This window comes from Haliotis rubra, unplaced genomic scaffold, assembly GCF_003918875.1.
Source record: "Haliotis rubra isolate DU_JTF1 unplaced genomic scaffold, ASM391887v1 Scf541, whole genome shotgun sequence".
Taxonomy (NCBI): Eukaryota; Metazoa; Mollusca; class Gastropoda; order Lepetellida; family Haliotidae; genus Haliotis; species Haliotis rubra.
Genome location: NW_025767237.1, coordinates 306,087 through 318,994, shown reverse-complemented (window position 1 = coordinate 318,994; position 12,908 = coordinate 306,087). Strand labels below are relative to the sequence as shown.

The following is a 12,908-nucleotide window of genomic DNA, read 5'->3' as shown; positions in this document are numbered from 1 at the left end:
AAAGACTGTTCAGCTGAAACTCAGTTTGGGGGATCCGAGTTATGCTGAGACCAGGTATCTCACAGCGCTAGAACTGTAAACCCAGCATAGGTCCAGACAACTGCAGACAGCCACACACTTGTGCATGCTTAACAATATGAGTGCAATAATCTTAGCCCAGCTGGTTTTGCTAGGTACTGAACTACATATCCCATCATTCTGAAATATCTCCCTCTCTCTGTTCCAGTGTGGATTCTTCAAGAGGAGGAAGCCCGAAGATGATGGATACCTGGTTGCCAATGGCAACCCACGAAACATTGAGGACAAAACATTTGAATGAGGAAAAGTTCACATACAAACAAGTTTGGGAAGAAGTGGTAAACTCTATGTGGCATCAAGGGTGATTTCCAGCAACCCTGAACTAGGCACTTAACTATCAACATCGGATGTTGGGATTCCAGAGTCAATTGTAAAGTCCAAGCTGCAGTGTGATAAAATGTTGACATCACGAAACTCTACATGTGATATCCACAATATCAACTCCCTATGTGATATCTATGATATCAACATATGGTTGATAACAATCTTGATGCCTATTTCACAGTATGCCACCACCGGTGCCTTATTTCAGGGAATAAGAGATAGTAACACACCAGAAATTGTGATTCTGAAACAATGTTTCCAACAGAAGAGGAACAAGCATGTGATTAGTTACCATGGAGACAGTATGACATTGGAGTCATTCCATCACACTGCCGATCACATGATCAGTTGAAATCCAGGCTTCCATTGTCTAAGAATTCATTGCCTTATATGGTCATCTGAAGATGAACACCAGCAGAAAGTAACAATAATAGCAGAAGGTTGGTAATGAGGTTCATGGTAGTGTGAATATGTGAAAAACCTTTATTGTACCTCAATAATATCCTTTCAGTCCAAGTTCTGTAATGATGAAATACTGGTATAACGCCAGTAATGACCTATCAATGGAAGACGTCTGATCTAAGTATCAGAAATCTTTCAATGATTCCAAATCATAATTCACACCAAGTTAAATATGCTTTTGACATAATAGTGCAATATATATATATATAATAGTGAACATGACTAACCATGGATGGACTGATTGGTTGAACTACAGTGAAATATACAGTCATAGATATCATGTATGCATTCATTCACATATTCACATATGTTATAAAGATATATTCAATGTGCCATAATAGTCAACAATACTGGGTGCTTGTGTACCCATGGTGCTATCAACAAATACCGCTTTCAGTACAACTATTCAAAAGACCATTGAGCAGTGTGTATCCTAATCGTAGGACAACTAGTTATTGTTTCATTGTGAGTGGCGCCAAAGATTTGAGTGAGATTATTGTGATGTGTTCAGCTGGCCAGAGGAAAGGGGGAATAACTAGGATACCGTCTCTTGTAATGAAAAGTTCCAAACAGCTAGAATCCATAGTATCTTCCTGACGACAAGCGGTGAGGAAAAGTGACAGTGTTGTTAGTATTTATTTAAGGTTAATGTTTAAATCAAATCTTGGAAGTAGAAATTTGAACAGAAGAGGCATCGACATATTTTTAAAACAAAGATATTTTGAATATGATTTTGTATTAGCTAAATTAAGGGTAGGTTATTCCACAAATAAAGTAAAAATAAGTTAGACAGAATTAGCATCTTTATGATGGCCATATATTTTTCCTCTGAGGAATTCCGCATTTTGTGTTTATTTCAAGAAAAACTGCACTCTTGTGAAGCTGAGAATACAAGAGTGTTCCAGTTGCTTTCTTTTCATAAAAGTACTTTATTTGATTTTGATAATAAGTTTCAAATCTTATCTCCCTTTCTTCTGTCCTCTCGATGAATCTGTGATTGTTTTCCACAATCATTGTCTTAGGTTTCAAAGAAGATTCCGTTATGAATATTTTGTTTTCTGTGTAAAGAGTTAAGGTTTAATTTGGTTAGTTTTTGTATTTAGAGAGCGTTTGAATCTTAATTTATATCTGCATGCATGGTTAGAGGCACGCCTGTATATTTGTAACTTCAATTGTATTATATCAGTTTTAAACAAGCAGCACTGTTTTATCTTGGTGAGTAGACTGTTGTTTTACATCATGTTCAGGAATAGTGAGTCACGGTGAATGTTATCCATGACAGAGGCATTTCTCATTTCATTGGTCTATGTTTTGCCTTACTTTGAAATGTTCGCCATAAGCCATGTGTACGTGTTTTCATACAGGAAGTCCAGTGAACCACTGACAACCAACCATACCATAGATAGTTTGTGTTGAGTAGGGTGAAGAGTCCTCTGCTGGATTCCATTTTCAAATATGAGTATTGTAGTTTAGGTTGTCAGTGACTTAATTTCAGATAAAACCTGATAATGTTAATCTGGAATTAACAGTTCATTTTGACACACATTGGCCCATTTATATTGTCCCATTTGGAAAATTGTTAAGAAATGGATAAGAAATGTTTTCTTAATCAGTCTCTGTATAAATTATCCTATCATTATAATTGTTTTTGTTAATAATTTTTGCATTTGTTTCTGTAACAAATGATAAGTTAACTTTATTTTCCAGTATCCATGATACTCAAAATGTTCTGCTTTCTCTAAAATGATGCCAAATTAAAAATATCATAATTTTAGTTATCTGGTGATTAACAACTCATGCTTTCTTCATTGTTTCACCCTAACTGTTAAGTGTATTTCAAAAGGACGTCAACGAATCATTCTTTATAATGGTTCCTCTCCCTTTGGTTGTCATATGAAATGTTCTGAGGCCAAGTTGTGGTCTACTGTTCATGCCGTCCATTCATGCCTTCTGAGTAGTCTCCCCTTGTTAGCAGAGTAGTCTCCCCTGTTGGGTAATCGACATTCCATCATTATGGAAACACTTCCTGTCGTAGTTTGGGGATATAAGCTGAAATTGATATTAAGGAAATAAGTCTTCTTGTGCCTGTATCATGTGTAGGGAACAAACTGAATTGCTTAGTGTTGTATTTGGTTTGTTTAACGCTTCGAAAGAAATGTCACTGGTCTCAGCTTTTACTCAGACTGATATTAAATGGCAACATTAATACTTCTGGAATGTTTTACAAATTTAAGTCCTGTGAAGTATGTTGCATTCTCCTCAAAACTGAACGTTTCTCGACAGAATTAATTTAATTGTAACATGAACACATGAATATGGGTGCAGTAGCCTGTCAAAATACTTATGGATGGAACCGCAGCCATATTAAGAAATGTTTTGGCGTTGAGAAAGATCCTATATCAACTGCCTAGCTTCCACTGACGGCCTGGTATAGTTGATGTGTTTTGTATTAAGATATTTTATTTTATTTATTTAAATGTCTATAGTTGTCAGATGGTGTTTTTGTATATATCGGGTATGTTTCATTGTAGAAATATTTCATTCTATAATAAGAAGGTGTTATTATGTATGCTTGTGTTTTAATCTGTTAAATATTGCATCTCCAAAATATAATGCTTCTATTAATAAAGTAAGTTCTATTTAACCTTCATGTTTTCTCAATTTAACACAAGTATTTATAATATACTATTCAAAGCAAGTCACAGGACACCCAGGTCTTTCCTATTTTATTGTTTATCTTTCATGATATGACATGTAGGTGAACTGTAGTAATACGAAAGAATCTGGTGTTCTTCTGAGCAGAGTATGTGGAAATATTAACTTGGTTTGAACTGGAAATCAGGAAGTGTATGTATATGAACTACTAGCATAATACTCTCCATGGCTACCTCATGCTAGAGGCCACGTGCCATGACACGTATCATCACTTTGATTATCTCCAGTGGCAAGGAAACTAGTATGTTGGACAACGATCATTTGAATTGAAGAGATAATACTTTGCGTTATTTTTTCTGCCAGTATAGTGTTTAATCAGATGTTAGTTTGAAATAAACTTATTTGATAAACACAAATACACAGGTTTTCTTAGATTTGATCTGAAAATAATTGTGACAGTGGCATAAATATAAGCAAATTAACAATTTCCTCTTTTATTTTTAACTTGTTTGAAATGTCTCAGAGAACATCGGACCCGAAATAATCCAAAGGCCATGAATATATGAGGTCATAATTCATAATGCATAACTCACTGTCTACTCAACAAAAGCTGGTTTGTCTACAAAGGGAGGTCACCCATAACATTCAGTTTCCTGCCGCTGGAGTAGTCTCCCTTCCCTACTACAGCCTGCCTGCATATATGAACTACAGTGGTGCTTTGACAAGTGAACACAGAAGTGTATATACATGTAGAGCTGTGTTGTCATCATGGCAGTTGTATAATGTAGAGCTACTTGAACAAGTTGTGTTTGGATGTTTTATATTGTTGAAAGTTATCATGTTATATATATTGTATTATATACATCATGTCTTTGTGAATGTTGGCCTCCGAACTACTAAACAGTGTTTACTTATAAAGTAGATCAGCATATTTACATTAACTGAACTTTCGTACAAGATCGTCACTTAAAATATGATTCACATTCTAGTATAAATAATTCTTTGCATATTTTTTTATCTATTAATTTTGTTATCTTACTGAATTCTAGTGAGGAAAAAAGCAATAATATGTTTGTGTATGTGTAAAATAAATGTTGAAGTGGTCTTTCTGTTCTTTTGTTTTGATTTTAAATATTTTAGAAGTTGTCAAGTAGTAACCTTTCTGGAAGTAAATTTATGCTGTGAAATATTATTTCAAGAAGAAACAAATACTTCATTGTGAAAATTTTAATTTAATGTATTTGTGAAAAACATCTTTTACTCCTTCAGTGAAATACATGTGTGTGTGGATGTGTGTACCAGGATGCCAGTTTCCCTGTTGTACAGAGAGTTGGTCTGTTGTTGTTTAAATGATTACTTCAAACACGGCATTGCCTTGTGCATGTTTTCTTGCCACACATTTCAAGGGCTCTTCAGCTGGTATCGTTTCTGGAATTTATTCGGGAACCAAACAAATATTTACTTAAATCCATACAAGCTCAACCCCTTCACATCCCACCTCAACTCAATCCTAGCTTAGCATAACCTAACTCTACCCAGTTAAACCTTAACCCAATCCCATCTTACCATAGCCTAAACCTCAACCCAATCTAAACCTGTTCTGCAGCACTGCAACACACTGCAAACCACAACCCAATCCTGTAATGCCCCCACCGCAACCCCACTCCACACAACCCCATCCTGTAATGCCCCCATCACAACCCCACTACACACAACCCCATCCTGTAATGCCCCCATTGCAACCCCACTCCACACAACCCCATCCTGTAATGCCCCCATTGCAACCCCACTCCACACAACCCCATCCTGTAATGCCCCCATCACAACCCCACTCCACACAACCCCATCCTGTACTACCCCACCCTACCTTTTCACATCTAACTCCTCCAAGCTCCGCCCCGGGCAGTGGGGTAGCCTATTGATTAAAGCGTTCGCTCATCATGCTGAAAACCCGGGTTCGATTCCCTACATGGGTACAATGTGTGAAACCCATTTCTTGTGTCCCCCACAGTGATATTGTGCTAAAAGCAGCGTAAAAACTAACTCACTCACCCAAGCTCAGCCCAACCCTACCTTGACCTAGTTCAACCCCACTTAAGCTCAACACCACCCTTTCTTGCCACATGTCAACCCCACCTTTGCTCCACTCTACTTGACCCCACCCATTACTCATGTCAACCCCACCTTTACTCCACCCAACTTGACCCCACCCTTTACTCATGTCAACCCCACCTTTACTCCACCCTACTTGACCCCACCCTTGACTCATGTCAACCCCACCTTTACTCCACTCTACTTGACCCCACCCTTTACTCATGTCAACCCCACCTTTGCTCCACCCTACTTAACCGCACAGGGGAGACAGTGAATGTTAACATGTTCAATATAATGAGTGTATCTCTGATGGTTTGTGGAACGTACCATGTGATAATACTTTACCTGAAAAAAGACATCATTAAACTCATTCAATGATTAGTTAATTACACTCTGGAGCATGTCATTCACTCTATTGAGCTTGATCCCTAGTTTATATACCCTGTATTACAATTACATCCTGCTATTTCCTCAATGCTCTTATATAAAGTTAAACATAATTGCTAAATCCTCCACATACTCTCTGTCCCAGCTGTCATCCAGGGTATATAGATATATGGTATAACTACCAGTGGACTATAAGCCAGTTAGCCCATATCTGTCACTGATCTATATATGGTAATGCTTCTGCACCCCAGGACTATCTCAAGTAGAGATCTCACTGCGAATGTTGTGATGTACTTAGATATTTTGTAATAAAACATGATTCACCATTTGACATTGTCTTTCTGATTTTATGTAGGTGAATGAACAGAAAGAGAACCTGCAAAATACCATCTCTGTGGATGTATGTATTGAGTGGGTGGTAACAGCCACTTACATATGTTAATGATGTTTTTGGGTTGTTTAAGGCTACACTCATCAGTATTAAAGCTGAAAAGAGTGGTCTGTAAATAATCAGGTCTGGACCACACAGTCCAGTGATTGACATCATGAGCATCAATCGTCACATTTGGGATACAGTGACATCCAGCTTCCATGTTAGCGAATCCCATAACAGGTTCCTGTGTATGTATGAAACATACCATTTTGACACTGATTTAAGGGTCAAGTTAGGGTGTTGGATTATCTACAGTAATATAGAAAAAGATTTCTTCCCAATTTGACAAGGATGTCTTCCCATTCTGTATGGGAAGTTAAAGAAGATGTCTGCCTTAGCCATGTAGTATTCATATACACAGGGCGGAAGTGTGGCCTTGTGGTTAAGCATTTGCTGCCATTCTAAAGCCTGGCTATGATTTCCTTCCTATAGCTACAATGACTGGGGTTCATTCATGGTATGTCCCAGAGTGAGTGAGTGAGTTTAGTTTTACCCCGCACTCAGCAATATTCCAGCTATATGGTGGTGGTCTGTAAATAATCTAGTCTGGACCAAACAATCCAGTGATCAACAGCATGAGCATCGATCTGCGCAGTTGGGAACCGATGACATGTGTCAACCAAGCCAGCGAGCCTGACCACCCGATCCCGTTAGTCGCCTCGTATGACAAGCATGGGATACTGAAGATCAATATTCTAACCCGGATCTTCAGGGGTTGAGACAAGCTTGGGTTACTGAAGATCAATATTCTAACCCGGACCTTCACGGGCCATGGTATGTCCCTGAGTGACATGAGCATCTTATAACCTCACTCACACCACACACACACAGTCCTCCTACAAACAAATTCTATATATAACTTTTATAATTATTGTCCTAAACGTTCCCTCATAGTTATCTTTAGTGGTATACTCTGCACACATAAAATAGGATCAATAATATTTTTTACATATTTTGTTACGAGGATCGAGCACACAATTTCTTAAATATATCTGAAAAAAAACGCATTCATAGTCTTTTTTTAGTTCAGCACATGTTCAGTGTTTCAGCATGGCTGTACACTCCAACTAAAGCCGATTTCTGGTGTCTCCCGCCGTGACTTGGAATATTGATAACAGCTGCGTAAAACCATACTCACTCACTCACCCACACTTTCGACAGTCCCTCAGTCGAGATATTGCACGTTTTGATTTGTCGGGCGATTTGGAACACACGCATGCACGTACGCACTCACGAACACACTACCACACACACACCCTTCTCTGAAATACCGTCTTCTGGACATATTTAAATGCGTACTTAGTTCAGCTTTATCTGTGACTGGAGGTCCCCTACTCCCCTACCGGCTCACGCTTCTGTGGCCAGGAACTGTTAATGTATGATGTATACCATGTGTTTACCAATGTAACTCCACTCTCGTAACACAGTACCAAGCAATAACTCAGGTATATGGCCACGGCAGACAAACCACTGGCTGATATGTACGACCAATGTTCCGTGCCGACGGACAAAAACGATCTGATATCCAGTCACGTCACCGAGCCGGACCACCCGACCTTACAACAAGCATAAGTTGCTAGGATCAGTTCATGGTATAAAACCATACTCACTCACTCGTGGTATACAGTACACTGGATAAACGAGGGTGATACGGCAATTTAACTGTTTACCCTGCTAACGCAGACATTTCGGTGCCACGCAAGCCTAGATATTGGTCAGTCGTCTATTTGTTTGTGGTATAGCGCTTTAGTCAGCAATATCCCAGCCAGCTATAGGACATCAAGTCTGGACCAGATAATCCAGTGGCTGATGTGATGACAGTGATGCACGATCTCAGAATTACGATGATGACTTGCTCGAAATAGTACCGTCTGGCACACTGGCACCCACAAACCTATTTCCCGGGCCCTGTACACGCTGGTCCAACGGACCACTCACCCACAAACCTAGTCCAGGGCCCTGTACACGCTGGTCCAGCGGTCCACTCACCCAAACACGCTGGTCCACCTCCACTCTCTCCCACAAACCTAGGGACCCTGTACACGCTGCGGTCCACTCACCCACAAACCTCCACCCTGTACACGCTGGTCCACGGTCCACCCACACAACCCTAGCCCCGGGCCGCTGTACACGCTGGTCCACCGGTCCACTCCACCCCCACAAACCTAGCCCCGGACCCTGTACACGCTGGTCCACTCGCCCCGGCCACTCTCCCACCCACAAACCTAGCCCCGCTGGGCCACTGTACAAACCTAGCTGGCTGGTCCACCGGTCCACTCACCCACAAACCTAGCCCCGGGACCCTGTACACGCTGGAGTCCACCAGTCCACCCAGTACCACCCCATATATGGCACCACCTGCTGCTTCAGAACACTGGTCTCTGCGCATCCAAAGAGGAGCTGAACATATTTTTAAAGTTCCCAGTTGTCCCAACAACTCTACCGACCCGTGAAGGTCCGGGTTGGAATGTAGATCTCCAGTAACCCATGCTTGTCGTAAGAGGCGACCAACGGGATCGGGTGGTCAGGCTCGCTGACTTGATTGCCACATGTCATCGGTTCCCAATTGCGCAGATCGATGCTCATGTTGTTCATCACTGGATTGTTTGGTCCAGACTCGATTATTTACAGACCGCCGCCACATAGCTGGAATATTGTTGAGTGCGGCGCAAAACTAAACTCACTCACTCACTCACAACTCTGCCCTCTCAAATGAGAATCTAACAAGTAAAATCACTGTTACTTTTCTATGTGAAATGACTTAGAGTCCAGCAATATTAAACCAAATATTATAATATTTAAATATGTTTCATGTGTTATTCATTTTTGTAAGGAAGAATCTATATTTTATGAATGCTTCGCTCATTTCTGCATTTTCTTCACAAGTCGAGGTTGTTTTTCACTGGTCAGACTCTGTCGTGCATCTTCGACATATTCAAACGAGTACACAAAAGCAGCGACCACTTAAGCATTGGCATTGTCATATCGCAGCTCAAAATGCCCTCCGATAATTCGAAAGAATGGACCAGTGACATTTCCGTCAACACATCCCTGGCCAGCAAAACGTCCACTCACAAATGTTAGTTCACCTGGCATGTGATATCAGTCCACACCATGACAATCTCTGACGCCGATGGTAAGCTGTTGGGATCACACCCTTCACAGGACGCCATGCTTTTTAACAGTGCAAAACTGACGATGAAATTCACCTTTACAGAATTCTCTGTCCATAACAGCAGATTGGAATTTAATGCGTATTGCAATTATGTGACTGGAGACGATCTTGTTTAGGTGTTGTGTTTTCAAGCCTGCCACTCCCAGGTAGCCTAGTGGTTAAAGCGTTCGCTCGTCACGCCGAAGACCCGGGTTCGATTCCCCCACAATATGTGATGCTAATTTCTGGTGTCTCCCGCCGTGACCTTGCTGGAATATTGATAACAGCTGCGTAAAACCACACTCACTCACTCACCCACACTTTCGACAGTCCCTCAGTCGAGATATTACACGTTTTGATTTGTCGGGCGATTTGGAACACACGCATGCACGCACTCACGAATGCTCTAAACACACACCCTTCTCTGAAACACTGTCTTCTCGACATATTTAAATGTGTACTTAGTTCAGCTGCATCTCTGACTGGAGGTCCCCTACTCCCCTACAGGCTCGCGCCATTTGGCTTCTGTGGCAATGGACTGTTCATGTACGATGAGAAAGCTGTTTGTGATAAGATGCTGCGTTCAGATGCAACGTCCCCTTATTGTCAAGATACACCTCAACGATAGCTACACACATATGATACTAATACATAATTTAGGCATATAAATACATAGTAGGGATAAATGATCAAGGGGAACCTTGGGAATAGGAGTTCTCTGTGTGTTGTCCCAACCAGTCACCTTTGCCTTTAATGCATCGTCATGCATAAAGAACGGGACCTCTTGATGATTGAGGTCAAGGTTTTCAAGAAAGTTGTCTCCTGCCATAAGATCAGACTACGCTTAGTCTCTGAATATATATATTTAGATTTGATGAAAAGAACTACCTCCATTTAAATTGAAAAGGAGACCCAGTTAGATGGAATTTTCAGAATATAACATCTGCATTGATATTTAATGGCCTCTTTCTCCATGGGGTCTGTCCATGGTGCCGTTGTCTTCAGGTGGCCGAGTCCAGCGCTCCCGTTCCCTAATAGCATATACTACCCCACAAAAGAAACGCATAGGCGTTTTGTATTTTAAAAAATCTATTAATTACCTATTGTGTTCAAACAATCGTCAAAATATGTAACAAAAGTGTTGATAACATGATTTTACACAATTGCACAGGAAAAAATCGACTTTTCCTGAAAATGTTGATTTTTGATGAGATTTCTTACAAGGATTAAAAAGGCATCACCTCAACGCTACAGAAATCACCTTCCAGTTGAAATTGTGCAGCAAAGAGCATGCACTGTCTGGCTATAATAATCCACACTACTTTCGGAAATCGGCATTCGTCTTGAAGCAGTTTCAAGGACATCAGATCAGCTAAAGTGATTTCAAGTAGAACAGGCATCCCTTTGTCCACTGTTTATCGTGTTTTGAAAAATATTGCAAATGGATATGGCATTGAGCACCAGGGAGGCGCAGGTAGGCCCAGAAAATTGACTCTCGGTGACAGGAGGCGGCTTGGTATTCTTGTTTCTAAAAACAAACGAAGGAGTTTAGAAAACTTAAGGCTGGATATGATTGATAGAGGAACTGTGGCTGTCTGTAAGGAGACAATTAGAACTGAGCTGCATGCAATGGGTTGGCAGAAAAGTCGAGGAATTCCATCACCGATCATGAAACCTGAACAAAAGGAGCGAAGGTTGAACTGGTGCTTATAGCATAGAAACTTTAACTGGGACAATGTGATTTTCTCAGATGAAAGTTCTGTGTGGCTGTTTCCTAATACACTGAAATTCTAGACCAAACAAACTGAAAAACCTTTGTATCAGCGCCCAAAGTACAGTCCGAAATTTGACGTGTAGGGTGGCATATCTGTGTTAGGGGCAACGCCCCTCTGTGTATTTGAAGGGAATATGAACAGTGAGCGGTACACAGATATTCTCGAGGGACAGTTACTTCCATCTGCTCATGTGTTCTATGGAAATGTTTTGATTTTCCAGCCAAAACATCGTTCAAAGCATTCACAGGCCTGGTTTCGGACCAAAAAATATGACATTATTAGATTGGCCAAGCTATAGCCCTAACCTAAATCCAATAGAAAATGTTTGGGGACTTATGAAGGAAAGTGTCAATAAGAAAAATCTGACAAATATTGCTGAACTGAAAGAAGAGGTGGTCCGATATTGGGACAGCATAGACCACGACTTTCTAACTTCTTTGATCAATAGTATGCCCCGCCGCATTGCAGCCTGCATTGCTACCCATGGTGACTTGACAAAATACTAACTGTTCACCTGTCTTTGAATGTGGAGTTATGTTCTGCTAATATTCACATTTAATACGTGAGTAATGAGTGAAACAAAATAAAAAAATACAATCTTTAAATTCTCAATAATTTCTGGTTGTACGGAACAAGCATGGGTTGCTGAAGTCCAATTCTAATCAGGATCTTCACAGGACTTCCAGTAGGTTTTGTTCTTTCTCTTCATATTCACTCTATACATTGAGCCTTGAGAGATTGAATAACTAACAAAATTGAAGAAAAGACAAATGATCGACAAATCAGGATTGTGTATTGACTGTTAATTCAGAAAAAAATGAAGAAAAATCAAAACGAAACTGAAGTAGTAGTGTGTAGAGAAATTATATGAAGAGATGCCCGCATAAAAGTTCTGCGTGGCTGCATCGATTAGCGCCATTAAGCTTGGGTGCTTTTAATCTGCCTGGGCACCGATACTCAGTGTGTTAATGCGTTTGTTTACGGTTCGACTCTACCTACTATTGAATGGGAAGCCTAGTGGTTGAAGCGTTCGCTCGTCACGCCGAAGACCCGGGTTCGATTCCCCACATGGGTACAATGGGTGAAACCCATTTCTGGTGTCCTCCACAACGAAAAAAATAGCTTAAAGCCTAATTAACTCATTCATATAAAATATATCTTCATATCGGGCCACATTTCTATAACAGTTCGACATTACCTAAAGTTTGTTTGTCTTCACAGATCTAATCTATATGGCCACACGTCTATAAACACCTCCAGAGCTATCGGGAGTTGTCTCCTTGTGTCGTTCTCTGAACGTTATTCAACATGCTGGATGCCAATATGTTTAACCAGAACTGCGAAAAACATTTGCCGCTCCGTTTAGATTTTAGAAGTCAGTAACAGCTGGTCGGTCGGAAGGGGAAATAATATGGTTCGAGGCAGTCGAGGCATCAACATTCTCTCAAAACTTTTCTTCCATGCCACCGTCTCCAGGCACACTCACATTCCGGTTGTTTGAAACCGGTTTGATGTAAGAATACGTCACTACGTTACCCATAACTCC

General features: G+C 40.5%; 1 protein-coding gene across 1 annotated transcript in view; it reads left to right on the top strand.

Annotated features, from left to right (window-relative positions):
* The window catches only part of LOC124253472 (integrin alpha pat-2-like), a 111,405-nt gene extending 105,077 nt beyond the window's left edge, over positions 1-6,328 (top strand). The window contains exon 31 of the mRNA XM_046687257.1: positions 227-6,328. Coding sequence (XP_046543213.1) covers positions 227-319 — 93 coding nt within the window. The 3' untranslated portion in view covers positions 320-6,328. The remainder of the gene's footprint in view (positions 1-226) is intronic.
* Positions 6,329-12,908: the final 6,580 nt, after the last annotated feature.